At 59.1% G+C, this 11,046-nt stretch overlaps 1 protein-coding gene across 1 annotated transcript; it reads left to right on the top strand.

Annotated features, from left to right (window-relative positions):
• The first annotated feature begins 1,329 nt into the window (after positions 1–1,329).
• On the top strand, positions 1,330–3,463 carry DIO3 (iodothyronine deiodinase 3). Its single transcript, XM_026515295.4, has one exon. It carries the CDS (start codon positions 1,489–1,491, stop codon positions 2,401–2,403), a length of 915 nt encoding a protein of 304 aa, XP_026371080.1. The 5' UTR covers positions 1,330–1,488; the 3' UTR covers positions 2,404–3,463.
• Positions 3,464–11,046: the final 7,583 nt, after the last annotated feature.

The raw sequence follows: 11,046 nt of genomic DNA, 5'->3' as shown, positions 1-11,046 counted from the left end.
GGGCAAGACGGACCAAGGCGAAGCGGGCTTGCTCCCAGCTTCGGGGACCCCAGGTCAAGGCACTTCTCCGCCCCGCCGCCCCTGTGCGCGAGTCGCCGGCCCGGCGCCGGGCGCAGCGAGGAATCAGATGGTCTCTGACTCGGCGGCGGGGCCGACCAGGGCCCCACGGAGTTGGGGAGTTGCCCCGCACCCCTAAAAGCCTCAACACACATTCTCGGTTGAAAGTACGCACTTTACGCGTCCGGGCGCCTCCGCGGTGAGTGGAGCTGCGGCGCTCGGGGTCGGCGAAGGTGGCTCAGCTCGGGCGCTCCAGTCTCGACGTTCCCGGGGCAGAGAGCAACGTCCGGGGACGCACGGGACGGGTGCGCCCGGCGGCCGGGGCTGCGCCGGGCGAGGAGAGCGGCGAGAGGGGAGCGCTTCGGCGTTCAGGCAACAGCTACCCCTAGTGGGAGAGCCGCCGGGGCCGCCGCCGCCCCACGCCCGCTGCCCCGCGCCCCGAGCCCGCGGCGCCCCGCGCCCGAAGCGCTCCCGGGTCGGCTGGGGCGCAGGCACGGCGCTGCTTTCCCCGGCCCTCCCCGTCTCCGGCGCCAGGCGCTAACCGGCCCTCGGGCCCTGCCCTCCGCACCTCCCTGCTGCGCCCCGGAGGCCGCTGACCCGAGAACAGCAGCGCCGAACAGGGACAAGATGGGACGGGGCGGGCACCGCCGGGACAGCGCGCAGCGGCCCCGGGCAGCGGCGGGGGGCGCCGAGCGCAGTGTGCGTGGCGGGGCCGTGCGGGGGGCGGCCGTGTGCGAGGCGCGAGTGTGAGCGCGCGCGGGAGGCGAGCGGGCGGGCGGGCGGGCTCCGGGAGGCGAGCGGAGCCCGCGGGCGAACGGGGAAGGCGGCGGGGGCCCAAAGTTGCCTCCTCGCGGGTCCGCGTCCCCGGCGGGGTGGGAGCCGGGGCCAGCAAAGCGGCGGCCGCGGACCCGGGCTCCCGCGGCACCTGGGCAGCGGCCCCGCACGAGCAGCAGCGGCGGGGGCGGCGTTGGCGGCGGCGCGCGGGAAGCGAACCGGAGCTCCGGCGCGGCGCGGCGGCCGCCGGGGAGCTCCGCTCAGGTGCGCGGCGAGAGGGGCGCGGGCCGGAGGCGGGCCGCCAGGACCCAGGCCGCGCGCAGCGCTCGCGCTAGCTGGAGCTAGAGGATCTCCCCGGCGGACGCCTGGGTCCCTGGTCCAGCTCCCCGTCCCGGGTGGCAGCAGCGACCGGGGCCCCCCGCCCCTGAGAGCGGGCTTCGGGGGCCCGGCCCCGCCCCCGCCGGCCCCTGGCCGGGCCGCCCCGCCCTCCGGCCGCCTGAGCCCGCCCCCGGCCCTTGATTTCTAAGGCATTGGACGCGCCGCTGGGTGATCCCTCCGGGCTCAAGTTGCAAGGGGGCGGGCCCGGCCCGGAGGTGGAGTCTCCCGCCAATTGAAGCCTCGGCTATAAATCGAGCTCCCCGAACAGCCAAAGCCCAGATGCCTCGCCAGGCCGCCCCGCGGTTGGTGGTGGGAGAAGGTAGCGGGTCCCAGGGGGCTTCAGGGGCTGCAGCCACCATGCTCCGCTCCCTGCTGCTTCACTCCCTGAGGCTCTGCGCCCAGACGGCCTCGTGCCTCGTGCTCTTCCCGCGCTTCCTCGGCACGGCCTTCATGCTCTGGCTCCTCGACTTCCTGTGCATCCGCAAGCATTTCCTGGGCCGCCGCCGCCGGGGTCAGCCCGAACCTGCAGTGGAGCTCGACAGTGACGGCGAGGAGGTGCCCCCTGACGACCCGCCTGTCTGCGTGTCCGACGACAACCGCCTGTGCACCCTGGCGTCGCTGAAGGCCGTGTGGCACGGCCAGAAGTTGGATTTCTTCAAGCAGGCGCATGAGGGCGGTCCAGCGCCCAACTCCGAGGTGGTCCTGCCCAATGGCTTCCAGAACCAGCACATCCTTGACTACGCGAGAGGAAACCGCCCGCTGGTTCTCAATTTCGGCAGCTGCACCTGACCACCGTTCATGGCGCGCATGAGCGCCTTCCACCGCCTGGTCACCAAGTACCAGCGCGACGTCGACTTCCTCATCATCTACATCGAGGAAGCTCACCCCTCAGACGGCTGGGTCACCACAGACTCCCCCTACAGTATCCCACAGCACCGCAGCCTGGAGGACCGGGTCAGCGCGGCACAGGTACTGCAGCAAGGTGCGCCCAGCTGCTCTCTTGTCCTCGACACCATGGCCAACTCCAGCAGCTCGGCCTATGGGGCCTACTTCGAGCGCCTCTACGTCATCCAGAATGGCACCATTATGTACCAGGGTGGCCGTGGGCCCGACGGCTACCAGGTGTCTGAGCTGCGCACCTGGCTGGAGCGCTATCACGAGCAGCTGCACGGGGCTCAGCCACGACGAGTGTAAGCAATCATTTGACAGTTGACTGAACTTGGCGGGCGATGCCTTCGAGCCTTCGAAGCCCACGTGCAAATGCCCCCAAACGAGTCAGGTTTGCCGAGGGCCCAATGACACAGGTGTGCTGAGCCAGGGACTGCTGGCTGAGTCTGTGCCCTCAGCCAAGCCAACTGAAAATTCTCCCTCGCCTCCCCGGACTCTCGCTGTGACTGTCCCTCACCTGTACCTGCCTGGGTGGCTCAAAATCCCCTTCCGAGTGTGGATGCAACGCCACCCTTGCCTGGGTCCTCCCCTACCCCCACTTGTCCCCGAAGAGGCCCTTGCCTCTCTCACACCCCCTCCCCAGAGGGAAGAGCCAGTGTGCCTTCAGCCAGGCCCAGCGGCCCCTCGCACAGAGACTTTGGCGGCCCCGGTGCACCCTGAGCGCAGCTGGGTTCCAGCAGCGCCTGCCGCTTGCCCTAGTTGCCTGGGACCCACACCTGTCGTTCGCAGCGAGGGGATGCCCTGCTGCTTTTGTGTCTATTTCTTGTCCCTGAGTTGGGGATGGGGGGCTTGGGATGGGGAAGCGTGGACAGGGTTGTTTCCCCCCTTATTTTGGGTGCTCACAAGCCCCACTGCTGATGACGAGCTGTCTCTAACTGGTCTTGACCACGAGCTGGTTCTGAATTGCAGGGGGTCTTGCAGCAGCGCCCAAAACGAGAGAGGGAAAGTACTCTGGGTTTCTGTGAGGAAACCACCATAAAGGGGGTAAAAGAGGGTGGCTGGGGGTACTGTTTCTGGGCCAGAAGCCCGATTGAGAGGCACTGGCGAGGTTCGCAGCGCCCCAGGGAGAAGGAAGAGGCTGGCACTCCTGGGAAACGGAGTGTGGGTAGAGTAGTCCGCGGGAAGAGAGATAAGAGGAGAGCCTGGAGACCCCGAGTGAGGGGCCTCCTCGGCAGAGCTGCCGACTGTGGGGCCGGGAAGTGGGAGGCCCCTGATTCGAAGGCCATTTTTTAGTGTTTTGTTGGAAATACTCTCTGTATATAAACTTCTTTTACGCTACAATAATAAAAGCTTGAAGTAAACTGCTTCGGGTTGCCTTTGGTCCATTTATTTATTTATTTATTTATTTATTTATTTATTTATTTATCTTTGCTCTGAATAGCGGCAGGAATTAAACACAAATCTCTCGCTCGCGTCCCCATAGTGACCCTGGGGGGGGAAGGGTGGGTGGAAGAAGCCGACGCTGGCAGGGGCGCAGGAGGGCAAGGAGTATGTAAAGGGGACGGTGCCCAAGGGTGTACACATGCACGCGCACACCCACGGTGGAGAATGTGGGGTCGGGAGAAAAACCGAGAAGCCAGGCCGGGCGGGGTTCTTGAAGGAGGCGGGAGAGGCAAGGGGGTCCTTACTTGCCGCCGCGCGCGCTTGCGCTCACGCACAATTAATTACAGCTGCCCCTGCAGCCGCCCGTCTAACTTCTCCGAGGGTCCGATGGTGTGGGGGAGGGGGCGATGTGGAGGATAAGGGGGCTATGGACCAGCTAGGAAGGCGCTCCGGACCGCCGCGGGCGCCTCCACACACCTGGCTCCTCCCTAGCCCCCTTCCCGCACCTGGCTCCTCCCTACCCCTTCCCGCACCTGGCTCCTCCTAGCCGGGTTCCCGCACCCGCCCCTCCCTAGCCCCCTTACCGCACCTGTAAAATTGTCTCCCCCTACCCTCCAATCCCCGCCTGGCTGCTGGGGTCCGCGGGAGGTGCGACTAGCAAAGCGCACGATGGCGGAGGGAGGGGAGACGGGGAAGGGAGGGCGGGCTTGCAGCGCCACCACTCCAGCAGCAACACCTAGTGCGGGGAGGGGGTGGAGCGGGGTGCGCCCCCCGCCCAGGACACCTCCTCGTCCTGCCCCTCCTCCGCTTCCCCAAGTTCGAGCCAGACCTCACCACCACCACCTGCGACGCGCTCGGGGCTGGGTAGTGGAGAAGGGGTGCGAGATGGAGGAGCGGAGAGAGACCGGAAAGAGGGGGATGGCTGTTGCCGGGACAGGGGCTGGTGGGAAGGGGGCCGTAGCGTTTGGCACCGTCCGCAGTCCAGCCGGGCGCTCCCGCGCAACCCCGGCCGTCACTCTGTCCCCTGCTGCTCTCTGGGGGAGGGCGAGGCTGGGAGCACAGCATTAGCGCGCCCCCCACCTCCCTCTGCTAGCGACACCTGGAGCGGAAGGGGGTGGGGGCAGAAGAAAGCGCTGGGGGGAGAGCCTGCATATCGCGAGTGGGGGAAGCGGGGCAGCCGAACTTCTCCCGCCCGGGACCCCAGGACTGTCCGGGTCGAGGGATGGAAGGAGAGAGTGTTAGTGAGCGCCTGGGTGTGAGCAGCGCGCACGTGAGAGGGGGTTCTGCAGGGGTGAGGGGGTGCAGCAGGCGAGTGGGAGAGAGGCCCCTGCTCCACCAACGCCTCCTCCAATTCCGCGCCCAGCCCCCACGCTGCTCCTCTGTGAAAAGTTTTTGGAACTGACACCTTGAGCTGGGATTTTTTTTTTTTTTTTGCTTTAAAAGTATTTAAATTGAAAAAATAACTTTTAAGAAAAAATTGGCACAGATGGTATTTCTGCATCTCCTCCCCTCCCCCTCCCCCCCGCGCGCTGCTTCTCACCCCAAAACCCCCAGGAAGAATCCGGAGCCAGCCGCACAGACGCGGCTGGGCGCCGGGGAGGGCCCGCCCCGAGCTCCTGCAGGCGCTGGCCCCGGTGGGGATTTGGTGGCCTGGAGGCAGCGGAGGGCGGCCCAGGAGCGCCGGCAGCCGCCGCGGGGCCCCACAGCCTGCCGAGGTCGCTCCTCGTCCGGCCCGCCGCTTGGGGGTCAGGCTGGACGCGCTGCGCGACCTCTCTTCCCCGCGGAGCCGGCTCCGCGCCACCCCCCTCCCGGCCTCGTCTGGCTTCCCGGACCGAAACTGCGAGCGCTGGGCGCTCGGACCTGCCGCTCCTGCCACTGCCCACGCGGCCGCCTGGCTCCCGGCTCCAGGGAGATTCCTGCACAACCCCCCCTTCTCTTCTTTCTCTTCTCCCTCCCACTCTCCCTTCCTTCCCTTCATCTTTCCCTTTCTCTCTTCCTTTTCCCTCGTTTCTTCCTTTCCTTTCTTCTCTTCTTCTCTCTCTTCCTTTAAAATCTCTCCTTCTTAAGAAAACAGTGCGTGCTCATCGAGGAAAACTCAGAAGAGTCAGAAGAAAATAAAACCAAACCAAGGTAACCTCAGGATGTGAGCACTTTCAAACATGCCTCTCCCTGTCCCCTCACATTTGTAAATATGTATTTTAATAACAAGAGCAGGATTATTGTAGCCTGACATTAATTTTTGACTCCTGGTACCCTCTTTCCGTGTCAATAAATAAGTCTCGAATGGCACCACTGCCACACCATTGAATGGACAGTCAGGGTGCTTCGGGTGTGAGGGATATTTCATTATTCTAAACAGAAACGCAGTGCGCAGCGTGTGCACACAGCCCCGCACCACTTTACCCCACCAGCACATTCCTTACAGGGGACATCGCTGGGTCAAAACACACACACATCTTTAAAGATGCCTGGTTTGCCAGATTTTGCTAAACTGCCTTCCAGAAAGTCTACTTGAGTTTGCTGTTTTGTGTCTTCCCAGTGCTGTCTCTTCTTTATTTTTAAGTGAAAAATATGAAGATAATACAAAAATCTATGCTCGGTAGTAAATTTTATATACAGAAGAAGGGGGAGGAGAAAGTCAAGCTTCACTTAGAGCAGGACTGTTCAAACTGCAAGTCAGGACCTAGCAGTAGGTCGTGAAATCAACTTACCAGATCAAGTCAAGCATTTTGTAAGAGCTGAGATAGAATAAATACAATGTAACTACCAGCAGACACTTCCCGGGGGTAATATCCTCTCCTGAAGTGGCTGTTTCAGGGGTATGTGTGTATTCAAGGTGGCTGATGTGAAATGCTGCTGAAGGATAGATCAAAAATGTTGGACGATGTTTGAAAGCCAACGCCTCAAAGTCCCCACGCATCGGGGCTAGCCCCTGTGAACTCTCGGGTGTGTTTGCTTCCAGATTCTACTTCGCCTACTGACAACAGTACATGAGTACATCCCCAGATATAGGTTCCATAATCAGGATCACGACGCACAGTGCTTGATGACCGCCCCTGCCACCCCCACACACCTTTCTCCTGCCAGTCCCTACCCGGCACCCTTTACCCATCCGTACATCTAGTCCAAGCAGCTAACTTACGCCAGATCCGTGGGATGCCTGAGCCCCTGCCCGCACCTCAGGAGACTCTGCCCTCAAGGAATGCTGGATCGGTGGGGAGGAGGGGCTGAGATAGCCACTGTTCTTATTGGTTCCTGGGGTTTTTAAAGATTTTTTTGTTCATTTGCGAGTGAGAGAGAGCATAAGGGAGGGGCAGAAGGTAAGGGAGAGAGAATCTTAAGCAGACTCTGCACTGAGCATGGAGCCCTGTGGGAGCTCAATCTCAAGACCCTGAGGTCACCACCTGAGCCAGGAACCAAAAGTCAAGGCTTAACTGACTGTGACACCCAGGTGCGCCATTGTTTTTATTGTTACCGTCACCGTCATCTCCTCGTTAGTGTCTCTGAGGCCCACCGTCAGCTTAGTAATGTGGTGCAGGGAGTGGGAGGAGGGGCATCACAAGAGACCACAGAGAGGGTCTCCTTTGCCCCTGGAGGCACAAGTGCCCATCTGGGAAGACACAGAGGGAAGGGCATCCTTGGTGCAAAGCCCGTGGAGGCCAAAAAGGGCAGGTTGTGTTCAGAAAGCAAGAAGCCCCCCGCTGCAGCTGTAAAGCAGAGGGGAGTGTGGTGGAGGAAGAGAGCCAGGGAGGAGGGTTGGGACCACCTTGGGAGCCTAGGCCACAGCTTAGGGTCTCTGCCGAGCCTCAGGCATGGGAGCCTCAGACGAGAGAGTGGGCAAGTCAGAGGGGGAGGGGAAGGAGCAGCAGATGCCCGGGGTCGGGGGTGGGCGGGCACGCCGTCCATCTGCCACTGACAGAGGGTACAGGTGTCCTTGCAGGAGTCAGCCTGCCATCTGCCCTTGACCCAGCAACTGTCCTCTGGGCATCTACCTGCAGGAGATAGACTATTGGGCACAGAGGGAGGGAGGTACCAGAGGACCATGGCCTCTGCCCTATACCAGGCGGACACCCCTCTGCAGAGAAGTGATGTCCCAAACCACAGGGAATAGTAAGAAGTGATATCTGAGTGTTTGCTCTCGGGGACGGGCACCAGGCAAAGGGCTGTATCAGGATCATTCAATTTGGTCATCCTAACAACCCTCTTAGATAAATACAATTCTTAGCCCCATTTCACTGAGGCACAAACTGAGGCTTGGCATGTTTGGAGACAGCCGGGCCAAGGGGTTATGGGCTGAATTGTGTCCTCCCCCAAATTCGTACGCTGAAGTCCTTGGTACCTCCAGATGTGACCTTATTCGGAGATAGGATCTTTAAAGAGCTTAAGTTAGGATGAGGTCATGGAGGCGGGCCTTGATCCAGAACGACTGGTGTCCTTACAAGAAGAGGAGATTGGGACCCAGACACACAGAGGGACGGCCATGTGAGGACACAGGGAGAAGGCGGCTGACTACATGCCAAAGAGAGAGGCCCCAGGAAGACTCGCCCTGCCGACACCTGCATCTCCGATCTGCAGCCTCCAGACGTGTGAGATGTTCTGCTGCTCCAGCCCCCGTGTATGGAATTTTGTCAGAGCAGCCAACCGATATGCAGGCTATGGGCGAGAAGGTGGCTTCGACCACAGGCCTCTCTGACCCTAGTGCTGGGGGCTTATCACCAGGCTGTACCACATCCCTCGAGTGGCCAAAAGGAATCGGGGCGCTTGAGATTTCCCCACCCCAGACCCGTTCCTCCCTCTGCAGTTACATGAAGAAGCAGCTTCTAGGACAGTGGGTCTGAATCGGGCAGTGAGTGTGTGTGCTCTTTTTTTAATATCTGCAAAGACACACACACAGGCAGCTCTAGAAAAATCTACCCCGAGGAATTCACAGTAGCTGTCTTTGTGTGGGTGGGATTATGAGTGTTTTCTTACTTTCTTCTTGTTGCTTGTCTGTAGCCTGTGATTTTTCTGTAGTGAATGTGTATTGCTCTTATGACAGAAAAAATAAAACTAAAACCAGCAAAAACGGTGGCTGTGGCAAGTAGAAACCTGGAGGTAGGGAGGCCAGGGCGGATAGAGGATCTGGCTGGGGTGGTCAGCACAGGGCCGTCTGGGGGTGGAAGGTGGGAGTGCTGGGGACGGTGCTGGCATGAGAGACATTTGGGAGAGAAGAAGTGGTAGGGTTGCTGAATAAAACCCAAGCCACCCAATTAAATTTGCATTTAGATAAGCAACAAATTTTTTAGTATAAGTATGTCCCAAATATTGCATGGAATATACTTATACTTAAAAAGATATTTTTTATTCAATTTTTTAAAAAGATTTTGTATTTATTTATTTGACAGAGAGAGAGCACAAACAAGGAGAGTGGCAGGCAGAGGGAGAGGGAGAAGCAGGCTCCCTACCAAATGTGGGACTCAATCCCAGGACCCTGGGATCATGACCTGAGCCGAAAACAGACGCTTAACTGACTAAGCCACCCAGGCGTCCTTTTATTCATTGTTTATCTGAAATTCAAATTTAATTGGACATTCTGGTTGTTTCTTTGTTTGTTTTAAATTTGACAATCCTAAGCTTGGCGGGGGGGCAAAAGTGAACAGTAGCGCAACCTCTCTGAGGCTCTGTTAGTGGCAATCTCAGAGCTCAAAGGACCTCAAAGCGTGGGATAGAAGAAGCCAAAGTCTCTAAGACCCTCTGTTCCGTCTTCCCCTCTGGCCAGACAGAGGCCTCCGAACTCTCCAGAGACTGCATCTGGTGACCCAGAGCCGAGGAGGAATGACCACCAGCCATGCCAGCTGATGATTTGCTGGGCCCAGAGCAAAGTGAAAATGCAGGGACCTTGTTCAAGAACAGGGGGAAAGTGCCATTAAAGGTACAAAATGTAAAGCTTTTACCTTTCTTTCATGGTACCTCAACTTGTCGTGGTGTTTCTTTCCTATTTAATGGCATTATAAAGAAAAATTAACATTTTAAATTATGTATTAGTCTGGGTTCTCTGGAGAAACAGAGCCAGTAGGATAGAGAGAGAGAGCTTTACTTTAAGGAATGGGTTCCCGTGATGATGGACGCTGAGAAGTCTAGGATTTGCAGTCGGCAAGCCAGAGACCCAGGAGAGCCATTAATGGAAGTTTCAGTCCAAGTGCAAAGGCCTGAGACCCAGGAGCGCCGGCAGTGTAAGTTCCGGTCCGGGTCTGAGTCTGAAGGCAGAAGACCAATGGCCCAATCCCAAGGCAGTCAGATGGAGGGGGCAAACTCTCCCTTCCTCAGCCTTTTGTTCTATCCAGGCCCTCAACTGATGAGATGAGGCCCACCCACATCAGGCAGTGTGATCTGCCCCACACAGTCTACTGATGCAAACGTTCATCTCATCTCGAAACACCCTCACAGACCCACCCGGAATAATGTTTGACCAAATATCTGGGCACCCCATCGCCCAGTCAAGCTGACGCAGAAAATTAGCCCCCCCAAATCAGTAGCACGGATGTTACCATCCGCCTCCCCAGTTTTAAACGCAGGTGAAAGAGCACATGAAGTCCACACGTGGAACCACTGACATTACAGCTTTGCATTTCGTGGCTTGTCCCGCGCGTGCATTTCCTCCTCCCCCCCCCCCCCCCCCAGTGCAGGGCAGATGCTGCACAAAGTTGACTCGCCTGTTTTTAGCTCAATTCTTGGTACGGGCACACGTTGCCAATGCTCTTGGCCGTCGGTCTGCTGATGAGAAAGGACGTGTGGCAAGAAAAGGAGCCAGGGGGAGCCACATTTCCCTTTCCACTGTGCCATCCCTCGGGGGGCCCGTGGCTCACACCTTCCACTTGCGTGTACCCTGAGCTTCCACGTGCTGTGGGTCCGCTGACATCCATGCTCAAGGGCATCACAAATGTTGCGTGTGAGGAACAGCAGAGAACAGGGCTGTGCGCGTCACCCTACCCCCTCCAGTGTCCTATCCAACTTCACTTACAAAACACAGTGCAAAGACAAAACTTACTCAGAATTCCAAGACAGGGACAGCAGAACATTAAATCAAGTGTGGGGTCCTTCAAGTGAGGGGCGCTGGACGCCGGCCCAGGACACACACCCAGGAAGACTCCCTGACCGTCAGTCCAGACCTGCGCACAGCCCACTCGCTCACACACTCCGGCACATGCCAGCTGCAAGTCTGGGGAGTGGGGTCAGCTCCTTCCGTTGGCAGAAGGGGCCACACGGTGGTTGCTCCCAGTTCTCCTGGGAGGAGAGTGAAGCTCCACGGTGTTCGCCAATGTCCCCAGGACACAAGCCTTAGGCCTCTGCTGGCTCAGGCAGGCTGTGGCCAGAGGCAGAGTCAGGGGACAGGGAGATGGCCAGAAGAAGGTGCCAGCAAGAGGAGTTCATGTGTAAAGGCCAAGAAACAGCATGGCGCCTCGTTCAGCTAGAGATACAGTGCAGGCGTGTGTTTGCGTGTGAGGAAGTGTGCGAGCGTGTACGAGACGTACGCCACTTCACTCTGCATACCCTCACCGAGCCCCTGGTACCCACCAGGCCTGTATG

The sequence above is a fragment of the Ursus arctos genome, unplaced genomic scaffold, assembly GCF_023065955.2.
Source record: "Ursus arctos isolate Adak ecotype North America unplaced genomic scaffold, UrsArc2.0 scaffold_25, whole genome shotgun sequence".
Lineage (NCBI taxonomy): Eukaryota > Metazoa > Chordata > Mammalia > Carnivora > Ursidae > Ursus > Ursus arctos.
The sequence above is the reverse complement of the archived record's forward strand: the minus strand, read 5'-3'. Positions and strand labels throughout refer to the sequence as shown.